This window comes from Ursus maritimus, unplaced genomic scaffold (genome assembly GCF_017311325.1).
Source record: "Ursus maritimus isolate PB19 unplaced genomic scaffold, ASM1731132v1 scaffold_7, whole genome shotgun sequence".
Taxonomy (NCBI): Eukaryota; Metazoa; Chordata; class Mammalia; order Carnivora; family Ursidae; genus Ursus; species Ursus maritimus.
In genome coordinates this window covers 18,034,908-18,056,249 of record NW_024426885.1, presented here as the reverse complement: position 1 = coordinate 18,056,249, position 21,342 = coordinate 18,034,908, and the positions used below count along the sequence as shown (strand labels likewise).

General features: G+C 40.3%; 1 protein-coding gene across 5 annotated transcripts in view; it reads right to left on the bottom strand.

Moving 5' to 3' along the window:
* Nucleotides 1–19,535, bottom strand: part of GPAM (glycerol-3-phosphate acyltransferase, mitochondrial) — a 33,289-nt gene extending 13,754 nt beyond the window's left edge. Inside the window, exons 1-12 of one of the 5 annotated variants that reach the window (XM_040624478.1) lie at nt 19,391–19,535; nt 17,551–17,681; nt 16,273–16,395; nt 13,014–13,087; nt 10,641–10,754; nt 8,792–8,938; nt 7,684–7,780; nt 6,898–7,034; nt 4,179–4,278; nt 3,644–3,856; nt 1,686–1,799; nt 116–201 (exon numbers count right to left, since the gene is read on the bottom strand). In XM_040624478.1, coding sequence (XP_040480412.1) covers nt 116–201; nt 1,686–1,799; nt 3,644–3,856; nt 4,179–4,278; nt 6,898–7,034; nt 7,684–7,780; nt 8,792–8,938; nt 10,641–10,754; nt 13,014–13,087; nt 16,273–16,395; nt 17,551–17,652 — 1,307 coding nt within the window. In that variant the 5' untranslated portion in view covers nt 17,653–17,681; nt 19,391–19,535. The other 4 variants (XM_040624479.1, XM_040624477.1, XM_008684496.2 and 1 more) reach the window with 4 other exon arrangements.
* Between the last annotated feature and the right edge of the window lie 1,807 nt (nt 19,536–21,342).

Here is a 21,342-nt window from a genome sequence, read left to right as displayed (position 1 = left end):
AAGTGAAAATGAGAATGTGCACATTCTTCGTAAACTTAACCTCTTTTTCTGGGCAATGCCAGAAATAACAGATATTTGACAGTTTCGTTGGGATAAAAATGTCCACAAATCTTACCGTAGAGGAAGTATAGCTGGTAACAATGCCTGCTCCAGAGACAGGGGGGCAGATGCAGGTTTCTGACGTTGGCTTTCTAAATATTCCTGGGGAGGAAGGGTGGATACAACGCAGTTATTAACTCTCATTGTCTTGCTTACATAAACATATATAAAATATAATTTGATCTTCGAAAAGTAAAAAGGAAGTACTTTATAAAATGAGCCATGCTACAGAGTAGAAGTACTTTCTAGATCATAAACTACCTTTGGAAGTGCAGGACGATGCCTAGAATTTTGGCAAGCATGAAATCCAAGGACCGATGATAAAAGGATGGGACAATGATGCTTAAGCAAAATTATGTATTTTTTAATTTAAATTTTAAAAAAATGTTTTTAAGTAGGCCCCATGCCCAGCGTGGGGCTTGAACTCATGACCCCAACATCAAGAGTTGCATGCTCTACCAACTGAGCTGGCCACGTACCCCTTAAGCAAAATTATTTAAAAGTTAAAGGAGGGGTGCCTGGGTAGCGCAGTCGTTAGGTGTCTGCCTTCGGCTCAGGGAGTGATCCCGGCATTCCGGGATCGAGTCCCACATCGGGCTCCTCCACTGGGAGCCTGCTTCTTCCTCTCCCACTCCCCTGCTGTGTTCCCTCTCTCACTGGCTGTCTCTCTATCACATAAATAAATAAAATCTTTAAAAAAAAAAAAAAAGTTAAAGGAAAACACTTAACTTTTCTCACAACTACACAAAATTATCTGACATTCCCAATATTTTTATTAGTAATAATTAACACAACCATGCTTTTTAAAGGAAATCTGACAACCTAAGGGTCACATAATATTCAAAAGAACCTCAATCCAAAAGCGAATCATAACAATATGGAGAAATTGTGCAATCATTTTGAAAAAGATAAAGTGGTACCATGACAAGGCTCCTTGAAGTGGAAAGCGTGCAAGGCCAGAAAGCATCTATATGGCAGTTGGGATCTTTAATGTAAAACTAAGAATGGAACAAAAGGAAAAGCAGGACCTCTGCTCCTTATCCCTGGGCTCCCGATTCCCTTACTCATCCCTCTCCTTCTCCATCACCACTTTGAAAATCGTAGGAATTTAAAACTGCCAGGAACTCAGGGACCCACCAGCGCCAGGCTTCTGCACAAGAATGGCACTCTCCCTTTGCATGGGTGCGTGCTGGATTCCACTCAGTAGAACATCATCCTAGACTGTCAATTTTACCCAGATTTTTGGGGTTTTGCAAAATTTCCTCTAAAGGCAATTTTAAAACATAATATAAAATACCAACATATATTATGAAGCAACATGCAGAATTCTCATGAACTAAAAAACAAACAATAGCAATAAATGTTGACCCTGGCATCTCCCAAAGACAGACATTTGCTGTCCTCTGTCAACAGGCATACTTTGGTGGGAAAATGTAGGAACCGCCATTCTTGACATAGTCCTCATTTTACAAGAGAAGAAATCGTGGGCACATGGAGAGGAGGCAGCAGAGGCAGGACCAAAGCCCACATCTTTGACACAGGGCTTGCCAACGCTTTCACACTGCTTCATTCCAACAGATACTCACCTTTAAGGAAAATGGCTGTGCAAAATCCACTCTGACACATCCATAGTTTTTTCGTAACATTCTGATAACTCCTCTAGCTATGCTCCAAAGGCTCTCATTCTTCTTAGGTTTCCCCTAAATTCCAATTTTGAAAGAAGAGCATGGTAAGAAATAAAGCTAACAGGTACTCTGTTATCCAAAAAATGCCACTTGAAGGAGGTGCAGAGGGAAAAAGAATCTCCAGCAGACTCCCCACCAAGCGCAGAGCCTGACGCAGGGCTCCATCTCACGAGCCTGAGATCATGACCTGAGTCAAAACCAAGGCTCGCACGCTTAACCAACTGAGCCACCCAGGTACCCGCCATTTATTTATTTTTTTTAATGGAAACTGGAGGCTTGTACTGAAAAGGACAACACTAAATAAAGAAGGAAAATACGTAGTCATTGACGGAGACCTGTCATAAAATGTTTAGCATGCAAAGATGCTAAAAGATGTAATCCTTTTATTGGGAGAGGCGGTTTGGTCAATGAAAACCAGAACACCTAACACTAATTCACTTAGTACACTGTTTACGCCATTCACGAAAACACCACTGCAAATTACGGTACTGGCACAAAAATAGACACATAGATCAATGGGACACAATAGAAAGTCCAGAAATTTACCCACAATTATTTGATCAATTACTCTTCAACAAAGGAGGCAAGAACATGCATTGGGAAAAAGACTGTCCTTTCTACAAATGGTGTTGGGAAAACTGGACAGCTATATGCAAAAGAATGAAACTGGACCACTTTCTTACACCATACACAAACATAGACTCAAAATGGATTAAAGACCTAAATGTGAGACCTGAAACCATGAAAATCCCTGAGAGAGCACAGGCAGTAATTTCTCTGACACTGACCATAACGACATTTTTCTAGGTATGTCTCGCAACAAGGGAAATAAAAGCAAAAATAAATTATTAGGACTACATGAAAATAAAAAGTTTCTGAACAGCAAGGGAAATATTCAACAAAACTAAATAAAGACAACCTATTGCATGGGAGAAGATATTTGCAAACAACATATGCGATAAAGAGTATTCAAAAGATATAAAGAACTTACACAAGTCAACACCTAAAAATCAAATAATCCAATTAAAAAATGGGCAGGGGCACCTGGGTAGTGCAGTCACTTGGGCATCCGACTCTGGGTTTTGGCTTAGGTCATCATCGCAGCGTCATGAGATCAAGCCCCACATCAGGCTCCATGCTCAGCACAGAGTCTGCTTGAGATTCTCTCTCTCCCTATCCCTCTGCCCCTCCTCACCCTGCCTCCACGCACCTTCTTTCTCTCAAATAAATAAATAAATCTTTTTTAAAAAATGGGCAGAAGACATGAACAGAGAGTTCTCCAAAGAAGACATACAGATGCCAACAGACACATAATCAGGGAAATGCAAATCAAAACTACAATGAGATCACACCTGTCAGAATGGCTAGCTTCAAAAACACAAGAACAAGTGTTTCAAAGATGTGGAGAAAAAGGAACCCTCACGCACTGCTGGTGGGAATGCAAACTGGTGCAGCCACTGTGGAAAACAGTATGGAGGTTCCTCAAAAAATTAAACACAGAGCTACCCTACAATCCCATAATCACACTACTGGGTATTTACCCAAAAATACAAAAACACTAATTCAAAGGGATACATGCACCCCATGTTTACTGCAGCATCATTTACATCAGCCAAAGTATGGAAGCAGCCCAAGTGTCTACCAACAGAAGAATTTATGGATAAAGAAGATGTGCAGGAAAACACATCAGCACCACCAGAAGGACACAAGAGATGAAAGCCACTCACCACACCCACTCTACCATGTTTCTTACAGTGCTTTAAATAGTAGCATAAAATCCCTAGCTGATTCCAAAAGCCCGCATCTGAAAGCAAAAGACTTGAAAGTGAAGAAGACGTTTGGGAAGGCAGTCCTCTTACCAGCTGTTCGCCATTGTAGTGACCTTCGATAATACGATCATAGGAGATTCCAACAGGTATTATCAAGATGTCTGGGATGGTATTCATAGACAAAGTATCTACCACCACTGACAAAAGTCCTGCCCGAGCACAGGAGGTTTTCCCACTCCTAGAGCGTGTGCCTTCCAGAAAAATCTCTAAGAACTGCTGCTGTCGAAGTAGTTCCACTATATGCTGGAATGTAAGGAGAATGTAAACCATGAATTCAAGACCGCCCAACTTAGGATAAGCTCAGCAAAGTTAAATCTTAAACAAAAACCTGTAACTTCACTACTGACAAAATATTTTACTCACATGAATAACAGTAAGACAGCTCCTCCAATGCTGTATTTTGGTGATAAAAGACATAATCATCAACCCGATACCCGAAAAATAACCACTTAAATAATTACATAGACAACTTTTTTTTTTTTTAATAATCTCAATCAAGTCTGTTTTTCCTTCTGCTGTGATAACTACTATAAGGGCTTTAAGGATGATGAGAGAGCATACATACCCCATGGAGCAAAGCTCTATAGAGAATATCCTTCCGTCCATCTGGCGTTTCATCCAGCCTCCGTCGTATGAAAAAGCCCCCAAGCTTACGGATCAAGGTACTATAAATTGAAGAATGCATCCATTATTTACAAAGAAAAATGTAAGAATACTCAAATTCCAAGTTACTTCAAAACATATGCCATAGGAATATACACCACATGTGTTGTTCAAGCTGCTGACAGTGAAAATGTGGCCTTTTTCCATTTTCCATGTTATTGACATGTTTCAATCATTTGCATCATTCGTCAGCCTTTAGAATATCACTTTGGGTACTGAAGCTCTACTAACCTACTAACGTGTCTTCCAAACCAAAAGAAGTTTGTACAATATAGTACCCTGCAAAGGTAATGGTACAGATTTTAAGAGGATGATGAAATACTGCTAAATCTTAAAACTGTCAAGGATCTCAGGACACTGTTAAGACATCCTGGAATCTGCCTTGGGCACATTTATTACAAAATGAATGTGATGTTACAAAAGCTCCTTTGGGGAAATTTTCTCAAGAAAGTACTGCTTAGAGAGTGTCTCTGTAAGACAAGGGTAATTTTACCAAACCAAAACCAAGCATAACCATTTTCCCAAAACATGAAACAAAAATGTGCTTCGTATACACTTACACGGGGATAAAATGATTCTTTTCTCAACCCCATGGTTCTTTCCACGACACTGATGTATTTTGATACTGAGCTGAAATTTTATAATACTTAAGGCAACCTTTCTAAACTCAGAACCTCCTCCTATTCTTTTCAAATAGTGATATTAATATATGTTTTCACTATCTTCTATCACTCTCTGAGAGCAAAACTACAGAAAAGTTCATAATGAATGAGATGAACCTCCCACAGGAACAACCCACCCTGAAAAGTGGTTCGTGAATGGGCAGACTGGCGTGTAACAAAAGAAAGGGGCAATACACAGGCCAGGTCATCGACTGTCACCTCTGAAGGAAGGATGAGCTAAACAACGACTGGCACAGAGCTCATGAAAAGGAAAGCTGAATTATGAGAAATGATCAACTTCTAACACACATTTCAATGCGATCCTTCCAGGAGCAATTGCAAGCTGAGAACCTGGAGGGAATGAGTACAGGAGTTACTCTGATGAGTAACTTAAGGGGCAGGGCCTCCCCAAAGCCCCAAGGGAACAGTCTTCTTTGCTCTAAGTCTATGCCTGCTACCAACTTTCTGGTGACTTTCTAACGCAACTTCCCAGTTTCCCCAGTACTGGGAAGAGGCTCCCAAGAGAGTAAACACAGATATTCTGGTCCCAGAGGAGCATGTCTGCCCCGTAGGGGTGTATCGCATTGCATTATAGCTGTTTGTCTATATTCCCCAGTAGATTATGAACTATTCGAAGGCAAGGACTATGTAACTTCTTCACTCTTGTCTAAAGTACAGCGGGGTAAGTATCCGCTGACTACACGAATGAATGGCTTCCCTTCAGCCATTCCCATGAGTCCAGTTAGCCACAGAACTCTGAGCCAATGGATTAGGAAGGAGCTCCTTGGACTGTGAGGCTGAGGGTCAGATTTCACAATGCACAAAGGTTATGAGGGCCATTTGTGAGACCTTACCTGCACAACCTGCCAGCCTACTTGCCCTCCAGTTACTGTAAATCCATCCTCCTCATACCCCCTACTGCTCAGAGCTGAAGTCACAGATGCTCTCTGCTTTTAAATCTGAACCTTCAATGTCCCCAACCAACCAAACCTCCTCCTCACCCATTCCCCATTGGTGATCGGCTCTACCACCTATCCAGCTCCCCAGTGGCCAATATCTGGGAGTCTTCCTCCCTCATCTCCCCCTCTCTAGACTAGCATTTTGTCTTACCAATTCACCTTACCAAATACTTTCCCACTCTATGCCCTCCTCACCAAGAGCACCACTACAAATTTTAATTTAAGCCTTCATTATCTTTTGCCTGAACTACTGTAATAGAGTCAGAATCGTTCTAACCCCCTCTAATCCAGAATGACTTTTCAAAATGCAAATCTGATCACTTTTCAACTACAGGATACACTCTGAATTCTCGGCTTAAAAACTGCTGTGATCTAGCTCTCACTCCTTATGCAATGATCACTTCTGGCCTCTGACCCTTCCCATTGCATCCTGCATTCTAACCCTACTGAATCATCTGCCGTTTCTTGACCATACCGTGCATTTGAACCTCTTGGCCTCTTCACATACTATTTCCTCTGAATGGAATGCACTGAAAACCTCTAAAATATACTTTTTGTGTCATATTATAATTATTACGTGTCTAGCATTACTAAATTATCAGGTCAAAGTTAACAGATATTATGGTTCTTCTTACTGACTTTATACCAACACTGTGACCCATATCCCCACACCACCTTCCCTACTGCCAAGCCCGATATGGTAATTTGCTATCTTGTCTTTCTAATTGCCTTTAGCCATTTGATAAATATTGCCCACGAAGCTGAGGTATTCACAGTTCACCAAGTATCCCACATAAAACATAGAAATAATGGGGGATAGTCTTAATGTTTTTTTGTACCTTTCAAATTTTCCACAATAAACATGCATTACTTTTATAATGAAAGCAAAAAAGCTAATGTCATCTTTACAATAACATGTTTCAAAACATATAATGAAAAAAACAAAAATTCAAAATATAATCTTTTCCATACCTTAAATTTCAAAATAAGTTGTTCTTACCTGAAAATGGGAATGTTAAGATTGTTGCCTGAAGCAATGTATGGTGCTTTGATGTTATGGCAGAAGAGAATGAAAGTCAGCAGAAGATAGTCAATATGTGATCTGTGAACTGGTAGAAATATAAGTGGCAAATTCATCTAGTAAAAGAAAAAATGCCAAATTTAAAATTCAAATGTGAGCTTCAATCACATTTTGCAACTTCATTTTTGGATAGAATCACGCAAATGCTGGCTGATCAATGACTCATTCTTTAAAAACATTTTCCAGCAACAGGAACTTCTTCCAATTCAATACTTTCTTAGCTGAAAACAACAACTACCACAATTTAAAAAAAAAAAAAAGAGTTGGGGAAGGAGCAGCACAATCGAGAATTCAAATGAACTTTATGTATCTTGTGAGGGGCCGCTCTGATCATGTCAAAAGAGCAGAGGGTTTACGTCAAGCTTGGTTTGGCTTGAAATCATGGGCAGTCACTTACTAGCCATGATTGGGAAATCTTAATCTATCTGTGCTTTTATTTCTTCACTTATAAATACGGATTGTTCTACCTCATTTCCGAGTTGTTGCAAGGTAACTCACGAAAGGAATCCAGCATATTTCTGGCAGGTCCTCCTTTACTCACCCCCCGCCCCGCAAGCACAGCTACTGTGGTCATGTCACATGGGGGAAATCTTCCAAATGGGATGGACGCACACCGGACACAAGAGAACATTTCCATACAAAAGAACTCTGAAATCACTCCGCAAACATGGGGACAACGGAATGACATATCACACAAATTCTTGCCTCAGTTGCAGCTTTAACCATCTCAAGTTGGCCTTTGTGAATCTGAATATTCCAGAAGAAGCTGTTGAACAATTTGAGCAACACCCATCCCGTCAGTCTAAAAGAAGGTTGAAAAAAAAAAAGATATTTAAATGTATATACATACATTTAGAGAGAGTTGACTTTTGTCTACTTAAGTTTCTGAACCTACAATCTAAAAGCACTTGTAAGTAACTTAGTGTATGTCTGTGTCTATACCTGAACTACTGGATTAAAGAGCTGACCTTTACATGCATACTTAGAGATACATGTATTTATTACAGACTGAAGTCTCACATTTCACTCAAATAGCACACTTTACACTTCAGAAGCAAATCATCAACCAAACATTTAGGTGAGCAGAAAGCAGTATAAAACCACTCTGTTTAAGATATGGATATGTGAAACCCAGCTCACAAGTCTAAAGAGAGGTCGCAGTCATACAGTGGCTGCTATCGATTAACAAAGATTAAGGACCCTTAAAGCCTACTCCCCATGGAAGGCACATTCCCATGGAAGTTGAATAAGAATATAAAAAGGAGGGGCGCCTGGGTGGCACAGCGGTTAAGCGTCTGCCTTCGGCTCAGGGCGTGATCCTGGAGTTATGGGATCGAGCCACATGTCAGGCTCTTCCGCTATGAGCCTGCTTCTTCCTCTCTCACTCCCCCTGCTTGTGTTCCCTCTCTCGCTGGCTGTCTCTATCTCTGTCAAATAAATAAAATCTTAAAAAAAAAAAAAAAGAATATAAAAAGGAGTTTGGGCCCCTGGGTGGCTCAGTCGGTTAAGCGTCTGCCTTCAGCTCAGGTCATGATCCCAGGGTCCGGGATCTAGTCCTGCATTGGGCTCCCTGATCAGCGGGCACTCTGCTTCTCCCTCTACCTTTCCCCCTTACTCATGATCTCTCTCTCAAATAAATAAAATCTTTAAAAAAATAAAAAATAAATAAAATAAAAAGGAGTTTTAACATCAGAATATGTCCAAACTTCCTTTGGACCAAAACCACTGTGCTAGGAAAGTCCAATGGTTCAGTCCCTGTTTGCTCAAAACAGGACGGCTCTCACTGAAAGCTTTTTGCTTTGCCTTTTAGTACCTGATCATTGTTGGTGAGACGGTGGCAACCATTTCTTGAAGGATCTTCTCGGCTTTCTTTTTCACTTTATTGATGGCTTTTGACTGCTGCTGAGCAGAACCATCGGGGTTTAATTCAGCAGCCACTTGTGCAATTGCCTCTTGTACTCTGATTTCAAAACAGAAAGACAATGTAATTCATTCTAGGCTACATTCTGCTTTCAGTATTTTCTAAGTCGTAGCTATAAATTACAAAACAACATGTATCTTTTCCTTTATCTGTGATTAACATGAAAATAAGCTCAAATGAGATATGTTTTGTTTGGCTGCCTAATAAATATTAAGGATATTATATTCCTAAATCAATGGATCCCTGAGGAATCTGGAAGGCATCTTGAAGATTTTAACTCAAATTCACTGGGTAACAACCACCTGATTTGGAGTGTTCCAGGTATGCTACGGGGGATACAAAGTTACACTCCAGCAGAGGGGAGAGAAAGAAAGGTTATCCTTTTAGGCATATAATTCAGAGGTATCCAAAGCCCACTGCCAAAGCAATGTGTGATTTTTCTTTTAAAGTACTAATGTATTACTCATTTTTATGGTGACTTTATTAGAACTATACGTAAAACTCTCTAGGAGGGATCAAAGAGGAGCATAAATATTTACAAGTGTTTTCCATATCAACCCAGTAATTTAAGAAAGGCACAGCTCAAGATTAAAACAACACAGAGCAATAAGCAGTGAAGTAAGAGGTAAGATTTAATCCAGTTTTGTGAATTTTCCATGTGACTTAGGGAAGAACATGAGGTTAAACCTCTTTAAATCACTTTTAATATCCTAGTTATTAGTCAAAACATCTGGATGGAATGAAACACACTTGAAGGTTTTTACCTAGAATAAAGAATATACAATAACCCAAAAGAGTTTCAAATAATTATGTTTTCTCCCACTGTTACTACTGATTTTAGACTAGTACACAGCAAAATCCCACATAGCCCCATAATTCATTAATACAAAAGACCAATTCCACAGGACACAGATGCACCCTAGGCCTATTCCTTTAATACCTTTATTTCAATCTGGCCAGGAATGTTTTTACAAGTAACTGAAAAGATAACAAAATCTTATTTACTCATTCATTCAATAAACACTTATTAAGTACCTACTATGTGCCACCACCGTTCAGGCCTCAACAACCACACTACAGGGCCTCCGTTTCTAAGCAACCTTTCAAACCACTCTGGCCTCTGGTTCCCCAAATCCAGGTAGACATCTACCATGGTGACATCAGTGAGGTGGATCAGAGACCAACCTTCATGAAAACTCCCGTATTTCAATGCCTAAACTTGAGAATGATTTATTTCCCCACTCCATCTGAATTCAAGTCAGTCCCTCCCATTTGTAAGCAAGCTGTTCTGAGAGCAAGGACAGAACCTTATTCTCTTAAAATTTCTACTAAGGATTTTCTAGCACAAAAATTTGTGCCTAGGTACTCAATAACTGTTTAACAGAAATATCACATGTGTTTCTCTTTTGGCTATAATGATAGGAAACACAATGTCCCAAACATTCATATTACAGAACACTTAACAGAGAACTGGAAATACGTGTATCTCTGAATTCCAATAAGAAGCCCATTCGACTGTTAATGCATAAAACAAGACTGCTAAGAACAAAACCATCTGTTTTACTGCCTTTCCTTGCTTCCCTTTGGAGTTTAACATTTAACATTTGGAAATGGAAATCCCTCTTGAGACAGAGTCCCAGAGAAACTAAAGGTTAATAAAGGAAGGCAATTCCTACCCCACTCCCCCCTCCCACTCCCTCATCCCTGCCTCTTCCCTTTATAACATCATCCTCACCCTTACCTACTGCTGTTCAGTACATTTTCAGCCACATTGGTGGCAAACAAGCCTTTATGGACATCTCGCTCTTGAACAAAAAGCACATAAGAAAGACGCCTTGCAAGCCATCCTCGGTGCCTGCAATGTGAAAAAGACTTAGCAGAGAAATAGTCTAGGAACACCTAAAACAAACTGCTTGACTTGTAGTTTCCCTTCTGTAAACACAAAGCCTTGTTTCATCTATTCCTGAAATGCGGTATTCTCCTATAGCAAACTGTCCTTAGTAGCTCAGGATGACCCATGCAGACAATTTCATTCCTGATTTCATGTACTCTCAACTAAAATTTAAACTTGGAATTTCTGTAGTAAAATGCTTGAATGGTGTTACTCTGCCAAATAATAAACCAAATATAAAAACAAAAGAAATAAAAATGTCTTACTTTATTAATACATTTTTAAAAAGCAAGTATGTTGAATGCCATATATATATATATATATATATGCTATATAACTTATACCTATAAACTATAAAGAGATAATTTGGAAGTCTTTTCTACATGAAGGGCTAATTTTTTTATTAAAGGTAATTTTTTAATCTAAGGTAATCACTGACTCTCATATGGAATTGACAAAGCTAATTAACTGAGAAAAGTCAAGGATAACTTAAGTATGGTTTAGACATTTGTACACTGGGCTTATGAAGCCAGAAGTTCTTACCTTTTTACCCCCCAACATCTGACATACCTAAGGGATAGGATGTATTCCCATTGGGGTTGGTAACTATGTGTTATTTATATGGGGGCTTGGGGACAGAGACCTCAGAATGACAATGTTACAAACCTTCATACGCAATGATCTGAAACCATTTGTAATGATTATATAATGCCTCATTATCATGTCGCCCATAAAGACATTCAAATGGACAGATTTCAAATATAAATTCATGAATTCTGAAAAGCCCTCAGTGAAGGAAAAGTAACTGGAGGCAGAACTGTTGATGAATCACTCATTCCTTCATCTCTTTTCCTGACATTCTCTTTTTCTACCTCCTTTCCTTTGTCTCAATTCTCTGCAAACTTGACCCACTGTGTTAAGTGTTTAATTCTAAATTCTTCCTTGAGTGAATACTTTCACAATTGTTATTGGAATGTGCAAAGTCCCAGCTCTTGATGAAATCCTTTTGCAATGGACTGAAAGTAGTGTGTGTGTGTGTGTGTGTGTAAAAGTCCAGGGTTTGCCTCATGTAACACGCAGAGAAGCGAAGCAGCCAGCTCAGCTCAACTGCACACGCAGCTCATCTCACGGACTGGTTTCAGATCACCTAGTCAGTACAGCGTATGCTTTTTTTCTTAACTGCCTTCAATTGGACACAACAAATGAATCCTTTGGCTTTATAGATAACATGGCTACTTATGTAAACAAGAAGAGACTCTATGAGATCCCTTAGGAGCTTAAGTCAAAAAAGAGGGGAAAAATCAGGGGGCCAGAATTTCTCCTCTCTCCTTTAAATTTAAGACAGAGAGAGAGAGAGAAGGGTAACATGGGAATGGGAAAAAGTATGTCCCTTGACTTTGGTTCTATTAAAAAAAAAAAAAAACTTTTACATGCAGGTATTGTCAAGCTCACTTATGATCTCATCACCAAAATATGATCAGGAACATTGGAAAGCCTTCAAATTTAAGTGTCTGACGTCTTGGATCAACTTTCGCACAATTTCAAGCATGTCTCATCACCTGAACCTACTGCTGACCTATTCCAGGCATTTACTCTTAGAACTAATTATAAGGACTGGCGGCATTTTTGGCTGCCATTCTCTCCTGCCTCACAGACATCCACACAACTTCCCCTCCCTCCTCCCTAGCCCCTAGCCTAGATTCACATAAAACAAAGCCTCTTTTCTCTCACTGGGATGCCACAGCCCATCTCCAAGTGCCTGACGTCTGGAAGAATTCTAAAGAAAGCCTTAAGCTAGTAGTAAAATGAAAAAAATTTGCTCAATACAGGAATCTTCTAAAACTCCACAGATTAGGCTGATTTCAATTTTTAAGCATAAAATAATAATAATAGATAAGACATTCGAACTTACCCTTTCCTCAGACAAATCTTTATCACGTTTTGGCACACTTCAGATATAAAATCAATATGCAAATAAAAAGAGAAAGCTATAAGTGATATCTACACTCTCATGAAATAGTTACTATATAATTACATAGTGGTAATAGTAACCGGTCTCTCAGGGGGCTGTGCTGCTTCCAATTTTTAGATAAGACCTCTTGTGTCAGAAGCTCAATTCTATTAATTCTCAAAAAGAGGAAGTAATTCCTCTTAGAGTAAATCCACTGATTATTGTAGTTTTTCTTTTGAGATGTATTAGAAATAAAAGAAATTTCTTTTTACCTTGTGTGAGTTTCATTGATATAAATAACATTCCGCAAACCCAAAGATGGGATACTGGAGTTGAAAAACTTATCCTACATGAAACAAAATAAATGTAGACATAAGTATACAACTGGATGGCTGGTGAAGAGCTCACATTACTACTTCTTGATAACTTTTACAAAGTATATAAAGTTAAGCATAGTTAAGCAAAGTCAAGTATAAAGTGAAGCATTGCCTCAAAAATCTAAGTGATGAAGAAAAATTATGTTTTATTGAAAAGTACTTTTTAGTCTCCAAAGAAGGTCACAAACTCAGAATTAAGGCTTACCACCTTGCAAAGGAAATTGCGCCTCCCTTTCCTGCCTCACTGCCTACCTCCAACCCAAAAGAGCTGAAGCTACTGAGAGCTTATTAAATTACTGACAGGAATACTGGAGAGTTCAGTGTTCCCCAAATGAAAAAATACCATACTAAGTACCACATAGTTATCATTACATTATTAAATCTGGCAATAATCCTGACACAATAATTATTATCCCCATTTTACAGATATGAAAATTGAGGCTGACGGCGGTTTTAATATTCAAATCTGCATCTTGCTCAGAAGAGTATGGTATTTATTTCTCTAAAATGACTGTTTACTTAATTGGAAAATGTATGACTAAAGGTCATTCTCTTTTATAGGAAACCTTAAAGGAGAACTCAGAGATAGTTCTTCTGGAAAGAGAAAGTCTGTAGCTTTATCAGTATGGACAAAAAGGTAAACATTCCACAAATAAATGCTGGGAAAGCATAATGTACTTTCAATAGAAGATATAAAAATATTTACGTGGAATCTCTTTAGAGATAAGGAAAACAGGATATCAGAGAAAGGGTAGCAAATATAAAAAAATTACTATGAAAGTACTGTTTAAAATTATTTTAAATAAACATGCCATGGAAGAACTTTAAGATCAAGTTCAACTCCATAAGGTACCGTATCTAAACAAAAATCAATTACTTACTATACAACTTATCTATGCCCATCCCAAAACACCCCCCCACCACCACCACCAAATAATCTCCTATACTCTCTCCTGACTTAAGAACACATCAGAGTCAGGACGCCTGGGAGGCTCAGTAGATTGAGCTTCAGACTCCTGGTTTCAGCTCAGGTCATGATCTCACGGTCCTGGGATCAAGCCCCACATTGGGCTCCCTGCTCAGCACAGAATCTGCTTGGGACTTTCTCTCCCTCTCCTTCTGCCCCTCCCCCATGCTCATGCATGTGTGCTCTCTCTTTCTAAAATAAATAAATCTTTTTTTTAAAAAAAGAACACATTAAAGCCAAGGTATTATTTTGACCTTTTAAGCATTTGACATTAGAATTAGATGAGGTGCCAGTCTAAAAAGAAAAGCCACATGATCATTTATTTAAATTTGTATTTCTATTGGCCTATTAATCTGAACTGGCTTTACTCCTGGATTAGAAATATCATGGTCCTTCAAGTTTACCAAATTCCTGCAATAAGGCACTTGTGATTTAAAAGGAACAATATTTATAATTAAGACATTCTTGAGCAGACCAGAATATTTAACATAAATTGCTTGGGTCCCACACAAATCTTTCCCAAGTTAGTGAATCCCTTTATACCAGACTCAGAATTCTACTTCCTGCCAAGCAGACCTTGAGTAGAAAATTCACACAGCACAGTCAGCTATCCACACAGGTTATAAGCAGTGTCTATAAATGAAAGGCACTCAAATGGCAGAATTTCTGTCCTGATAACTGACCCATTCCAAAGAGAGCTTAACGTCCAGGTATACCTTTTAAAGGGTAACTCTGCTGCTCAAGAACACAGCCACATTCGGTTCTGTACTCCTGGGCTAACACAGCCCTCTAGCAAATCACCAACAGAGGCTCGCCTTTCATCCAACTGACTCTTCAAGTACTACACTGTAACGTGGAAGATTCTGCATGACATGTGCTTGTTTCACCAAAATACAAACAAACCCAGACATACGCTATTTAAAATCTTCATCCCAACATTTTATTTGTTAAAGACTTATTTATTTATTTGAGAGAGAGAGAGAGAGAGAGAGAGAGAACGCGCACCTGAGCAAGTACAAGCAGCAGGGAGAGGGAGAGGGAGAAGCAGACTCGACTCGGGACTTGATCCCAGGACCCTGAGATCATGACCTGAGTGAAAGGCAGATACTTAACTGACTCCGCCACCCAGGGACCCCTTATTTTATGTTTTAAAAAGATTTTATTTATTTTGGGGGGGGGAGAGAAAGAGAATCTCAAGCAGACCCCACAGACTCCACGCTGAGCACAGAGCCCAATGCACAGCTCCATCTCACAACCCTGAAATCATGACCTGAGCAGAAATCAGGAGTCAGACACCTATCTGACTGAGCCATCCAGGCACCCCCATCCTAACATTTTAGTAACCCTCCTTCACTATCATAGTCAACAGACACCCACCCTCCCTACCCATCCCCCCACAATAGAAACTTAGAAAAAGGAGAGTAGGGCAAAGCCACAGCTTTAAAACTTCACTCTGTCCTGCTATCTCTTGCTCATCTCACTAGGATTGTAACAGTGAGTCAAAAGTTCAACATCTAGAAGTGATATGAAGGTTCCCACCAACTCTTTAGAATTAAGGAAGGCACGTGATCGATGAGCACTGAGTGTTAAGCAACTAATGAATCATTGAACACTACATCAAAAACTAATTATGTACTATATGTTGGCTAGCTGAACTTAAATAAAAAATAAAAAAAGAAGAGTGATCTAAAAGTAAGATCTACTCTTCCCCTAAAGTCAGACTAAACCAAAAAAGAACCAGGGCACCTGGGTGGCTCAGTCAGTTAAGCAGCTGCCTTCAGCTCAGGTCACGATTCCAGGGTTCTGGGATCGAGTCCTGTGTTGGGCTCCCTGCTCCACAGGGAGTCTGCTTCTCCCTCTGCCCCTCCCCCGTCTCGTGCTCTATCTCTCTCAAGTGTGTACCCATTCTCTCTCTCTCTCAAATAAATAAAATCTTTAAAAAAAAAAAAACTAAACTAAAAAAGAACCAAATTATCACTTAGCATCAACTGTTTGACCAATATTTACTGAATAAATGAATGGAAAGAAAAACTGAGTCAACATCATTACTTGGAATATCTGGTTTATAAACATGGGCCTAAGTGCTAAAAACGAATTAAGTCCATTAAGACTACCCAATAATAAAATTCACACAAAGTTGGAATTTCACTCTGTTTATTAAAGGTCAACAAGCAGTTACATTCTTACCCAGCTCTGAGGAGTACAGGAATAACAACATCTTCCGACAAATGGCCTTTTCCGGCTCATTAGGCTTTCTTTCCATTTTAAGGTTGCAGATCTGAAGACAGTAGGTCTGAAACCACACTCACCCTAAAAAATGTTAATGGGGAAAAAAAGTGTCTGAATGGCAAGAGAACCAACCATATTTTTCCACTTGATCTCTAAAACTAAGATATTTCAGATATAAGAGAAACCTAGACTTAGGTTTCTTTTGGTAGTATAAGTTTCTCAGAGTGATTTTCCTTCATGGTACTCCCCTCCGTCATCAACACTTGGAACAAAACTTGGAACATAAGCAAAAGCTGAGCACCTAAGAATAGTAATAGCTAGCAATTACTACTGAACATTCAGAAGTTCAAAAACAGTTGTGCAAGGTTAAACAGCCCGTGACAGCAGCAGGATGAATAAAACCAGACTCCTGGATCCATATGTTAACAGTTAATCTTATTCGTCTTCAATCACAGACTCCCACAAAAGTACTACAAAGCCTTACACAGTAAGCAAGTTGTTACACACAGCTTAAAATATTTTACTTTAAATAAAAAACAAGGTAAACTTATATAACATTCCTTTAGCCTGACAACAGAGTTTAAAGGCTGGAATTTAAATCATAGCTGTATGTACAGTCCAATTAGGGTCAAATTCTGCTCCTCTGTTCTAAACATTTTGCTCATTGAGTTCATTAGTTGCTCATATCCCACTGATACAACATTCTCAAAAATAAGCAAAAAAAAAACAAAAAAACAAAAAAACTCTGACATCATTTTTTATATAAAGCAGATAGTGTTCAAGGAATATTTTAAACAAGCCATGTTGTCAAAATAGAAAAAAAAATACAGGAAAATGCATATCCTTTGAATGGAGATTCATACTAAAATTTATTCCTTTTTTAAAAATTTTATTTCCATTTTGAAATTCATACTTATCACATTATGGAAAATAGATACAGAAAGTATCTTTATAAGTACACCACCTAAAACAACTAGTAGGTTTTTTTCTATGCAAAGTATTTTGCTTTTTAACACAATCACTATGCTTAAATATCCCACCCAATTTTTTCTTTCCAATTAACATAAAACCATAAGAATGTTTAAATATTAGGCTCCATAAACATATCTTCAAACAGCAGGAGGCAGTTTCTTTAGCTATGAACCTCTATTTGACATGTTGCTTCCAGCTACCTTCATAAACAACACTGGAACAAACATCTTTAGGTTGAATGTTTCTAACCTGTATTACACTTACCCATTCCTCATTTGCATGTTTACATCGACCAACACTGTATTCTGATGAATTTGGCAGATAAGAAACATCTATTGTGCCAAGGGTCAGTGCAGATTCATCCATGTCACAAGAGGTAACTCCCAAATCATGTGCTATAAAAAATATACACCATTTAAATTAATGACTAATTCAGATAAAGACCAAAACTCTAAATTCTGACCTCGACATTATTTTGCTCCATTATAGGGTGTCAAATGAACTACTGGTGGACTGCCACCATGTTTAGTCAATGTGTAAAAGCAGACTTTGATGTGTTTTAAACTCAACAACTCTGGCAGACTGTTCTGATTATTTTTTTTAAATCAACATTTGTATTTTTAGATTTCCTGAACAAAACCGCCATAAATGTGCAAGCTTATTTCAGGTAGGTGACAAAGAATTATTTCATTTGCATTAATGGTTCCCGGGGGGATGAAGGTATGTGTTTACTTAATTAAATAGAAGTTACATGTACCTGCACAAGTAGATAATTTTTTTTAAATTACGTGCTAGGAATTTTTGGTCATACCCACTATGCAATGTAAAAATGGTGAAGGCAAAGAGAGCACCTCTAAAGTTTCCCACTTAAAATGAATTAAGCTCTCAATTTTCTTGCGAAGCCTTAAATGCAATATTTGCACTTTTAATACATCTACAAAGCTCTAAATCAAAACCATACCATCTTGAAATACCTGATTTAAAAGTTTTCATCCTTTTCAATAAGCCTTTTCGTACCCTAAGGGAAAATGTTCTTTAACAATGAACTGCTAAAGAAAACAGATTAACCTAAAACATAAAAACTCCCTAACATAATTCTCAAATTGCATTAGCTTTTGGCTATTTCTCACCCTGTCTTAAATGATTCCTTTAAAACTCTGAAAGGTCACGCCCGGGGTACCAGTGTTACTCCCCAGTGTTATGGGTTTGCTGCGGTAACTATTATCCTCCGCACAACCATATAGTACGTCCTTAACAATTTAACATGACATCAACCTAACATAATAGGCCAGTTGAGAGAACAGTAAAGCAATGCACCTGGCATGAAAGCTCTTCACTATTATGAAATAAATCAGCTATCAGTTTCATATGCAGAATGTAGCTACAACAGGGGGAGCCCCATTGCTGCCTGCGAAAAAGAAGTCGCTGCTGGCCCCAGCGATGGGAGTAGTGGAGGGAGAGCGTCGGGTGCCAATAGGAAGTCACGGTTCGCTCCTCCCTCCCTACAGCGTTTATCCAAGGTCGAGAAGTAAAACAAGATCTGGAGGCGCCAGACTATCAACTGACGGGAACCAACTCTGGGATTTTTAAAGGAACAGAGATACCAGAATCAGCTCTGAGGCCAACCATACTCAAGTTCGAATCCCCCACTGCGGACCATCTGTGTTGACTTTGAACAAGTTGATTTAACTTCTATGCCTTGGTTTCCCCATCTGGAAAATGGGTATAATATGATAGATCTTACCTCCTGGGGTGGCTGGGAGGGCTGGACAGTACCTATAAAACGCCTAACACAGTGTCTGGCACACGGTGGGAGCTCAGGCCAATCACTGGTTAAGTGTCATGGGATTGTTCCCAGCACCAGCCGCTTGCAAAGCACCCCAGCTGCCTGAAAGCCAATGCCCCCCAAGATCCCCTCAGGTGCGTAGGCTATTCAGTCCACAGGAACTTCCCTCCTCCCCACGGGAGCCCATGCGGCAGCTCGGTCTCCCGACCCCTACCCGGCACGAGCCGGGCCCATTTCTCCGGGGGAATCCTGGAGCTCCGGGGAGATGGACAACCTGCCGGAGTCGCGCCGGGTCCAGCGGAGAGAGCGACGACGCACCTGTCGCGGTGCTCCGGGCCCGAGCAGCGTCCCGCAGCCGCTCTCGCCCTCGCGGTGCGCACCGGGCAGCTCCGCCGGCTCGGGCTTCCGCTCCTGCAGCTGCCGGCACTTCAAGTCTCCACCGGTGTTGCTGCAATGTCGCGTCCCGATGACGCAACCGGCGCCCGCCAGTGAGCCGAGCCTCGGCGAGTCCGCCGGCCCCGGGTGGGGGGACGGTCCCTGGGGGCGGGGGGCGGGGGGCGGCTCCCGGGCTCCGCGTGCGGATGGGAGTAGAAAGTGTGCACACCAGGGGGCCGATGGGGCCAATAATGGAGTGTGAGTGCCTAATCGAGTGGTTACTCCGCCTGGGCGCTGAGTCACGTGAGGATGTGCGTGTGCGCGCGCGGCGGTGCGCGCTCGTGCACGTGCGCCTGAGGCTACATTGTGTCAGTTCTGTCCATCTGGAAGTCTGTGCCTGCGCAGGCCTCCTTTGGGAGTGTTCGCTTGGGCTCTTTGGTTCCCGTGTGTATGTGTGGTCTGTCTTATGAGATCTGTAAGAGCATGCAGAAATTGTTCGGGTCATGGGGCGCCTGGGTGGCTCAGTCGTTAAGCGACTGCCTTCGGCTCAGGGCGTGATCCCGGCGTTCTGGGATCGAGCCCCACATCAGGCTCCTCTGCTGGGAGCCTGCTTCTTCCTCTCCCACTCCCCCTGCTTGTGTTCCCTCTCTCGCTGGCTGTCTCTATCTCTGTCAAATGAATAAATAAAATCTTTAAAAAAAAAAAAAGGTTTAAAAAAAAAAAAAAAGAAATTGTTCGGGTCGAGGGAGGTGCGGATTGGGAACGACCCTGTTGTGTAATTTCTGTAACAGTGGCTAAGTGCCTTTTCCTCAAGGGAACAAAATGAGTTGAAGGAGAAACAAGGCTTGAAAGACCCTGAGTCCAAATTTGCCTACCTTTAATGCTTCATGGGGCACGAAGAAGTTCTTTCGCAATGTTTGTCATGCCTTTGACAGGGCCAGTGGTTATCAAGAATATTAGCAATTTGGGAAGGGAAGGATAACCTTTTACATGCACCTTAGCAACAAGCATTAAGTTTGAACCAGCAGATGGAAATACAAAGATGATTAAACCATAGCATAGTCCCTGCTCTCACACCTCTGCCACCAGTCCTCATCAACTCTGCACACATTAACCCTAGCCCTCTCATGGAAACACATCTTCCATGTCCTCCCATCAAAAAACCATCCAGAGCTCTGCACAGTCCAAATGCCTAGGCCTCTACTCTCTACTCTACAGATAGGCCTCTACTCTCTACTCTACAGATAGGCCTCTACTCTCCACACTGTTCTCCAGTAGAAGCTCCTACTCCAACCTCTCTGGTTGTCCCTAGACAAGCCATGGGCTCCCATATTCCTAATTGCGCTCACACCACGTTTTCCTAAATTCTGTAGTTCTTTCTTGAGCTAAGTCTCTAAGCCTTCCCTAATCTCTCCAGACCTCAGTAATCACACCCTTCTGTGAAATCTGACAGGTTTACTGTGGTGACACACCTTGGGTCTTTATCAATATGTTTCATTCTTCCATAACATGAACTCATCATCAATGTCAGTGACTTGTCTCAGTCTCTTAGGTAATACAATAACACTTTGTTGTAGTAAACACTCAATAAATACCGTTGAAGCTGAGGAGCAGGAAGAAAAACAAGAATTCCTTTTCTTGAACTTTCTACTTCTAAGTCCATCTCAAAAGGCAGAGGTTTCCTTCTTTTAAAACAATCCAAAACTGTAGGAGTAGCTATTCATAAAAAAAAAAAAAAAAAAACAAACAACTGAGCTGCTTGAAGTCAAAGACCTCGCCTTTATTCAACCCCACACACCCCTTAACTCCAAGCACACACCTGAGTACTCAAGGACTGTGTTGACAAGAATATGATGAATTCCAATCCCAAAACATCATGACATTTTGTGTATGGA